Genomic DNA, 1,054 nt, shown 5'->3' on the forward strand with positions numbered 1-1,054 from the left:
TTTTCTTTGCATAAAACTCTCTCTTATACGTGAGTTGCTGTGGATTTGTTTCTCCAAAGTACCTAGACTAATACAGAGGGGCACTCCCCCTGTTGCCCCCAGGGCCTGGGCTCGGTGCGGCACGCTCAGTGTACGTACTGAAATAGAACGGCAACGCTGAGTAATTGTGGGCTTCTCGGTAGGCGATCAGGTTGATTTCATGCTGCCGCTGCTGGGCCTGGAGGCGGTGCTTGGCTCGGCGGTGGTGGCAGACGCAGCAGCAGCTGAGGATGATGATGATGGTGCACACCAGCCAGAACCCTGCGTGGGGAGGGGCGAGTCAGAGAGGCACTCGAGGGGTGAAGATCAGCCTGAGGAGGCCCCTCCCAGGGTGGGCAAGGAGACCCAGGCAGCACCATGTGTCTGGGACCTCCACTGTGGCGCTGCTGGGCGTGCCATCCTGTGACTGCTCCCTCACCTCCACCTCCTGCGACCTCAGAGGCAGAACAGCTACCGTGGGCACCAGGTAAAGGGTGCACCGCAGAGGAAGATGGCTGCCCTCTGCAGCCAGGCAGAGCCACCGAGGGGCGGTCTGCTACTGCAGGGGGTCTTCCGCTTTCATGACCCCACTTGACTACCCATGTTATTACCCTGTCCCCCACCTGTTCTCTAGACATACTACCCTATTAGCACTAAACCCAGACACCGAGTGGGGCGTATGCACACTGGAGGCGGTGTAACATCACCCTGGGGTGGGAGCCTAGCTTCAGGAGCCCTGGCTGGTGATGTGTGCCGGTCAAGGCAGCCCGTCCAGTTTATCCCGTGCCCCCACCGTGACAGCGGTGTCTGGGCTGTGCGTACGGCACACTGCATGTGCCTGGCCCGGGGAGATCGTCACAGTGCTGGGGCAGACTGGGAGCCAGCCATGTGGGATGGGCAAGGGGAGGGCTGTAACTCAGATGGCAGCACAGAGCACCCTGGCTCCAGGGAGCATCCAGGGGCCTTGGGGGAAAGGAGTAAGTGCCAAGGCAATGCTCTAGCCCATTGGTCCTACAGGATTCGCCCATGGGGGCAC

General features: G+C 60.6%; 1 protein-coding gene across 2 annotated transcripts in view; it reads right to left on the reverse strand.

Annotated features, from left to right (window-relative positions):
- WBP1L (WW domain binding protein 1 like) overlaps positions 1 to 1,054 on the reverse strand; it is a 67,215-nt gene that overhangs the window by 6,627 nt on the left and 59,534 nt on the right. For both annotated transcript variants that reach the window (XM_004700953.2, XM_045291283.1), the window contains exon 3: positions 139 to 300. In XM_004700953.2, the coding sequence (XP_004701010.1) occupies positions 139 to 300 (162 nt within the window). The remainder of the gene's footprint in view (positions 1 to 138; positions 301 to 1,054) is intronic.

Source organism: Echinops telfairi, unplaced genomic scaffold, assembly GCF_000313985.2.
Source record: "Echinops telfairi isolate 266 unplaced genomic scaffold, ASM31398v2 ScPeMD7_70;HRSCAF=299, whole genome shotgun sequence".
In the NCBI taxonomy this organism is placed as follows: Eukaryota; Metazoa; Chordata; class Mammalia; order Afrosoricida; family Tenrecidae; genus Echinops; species Echinops telfairi.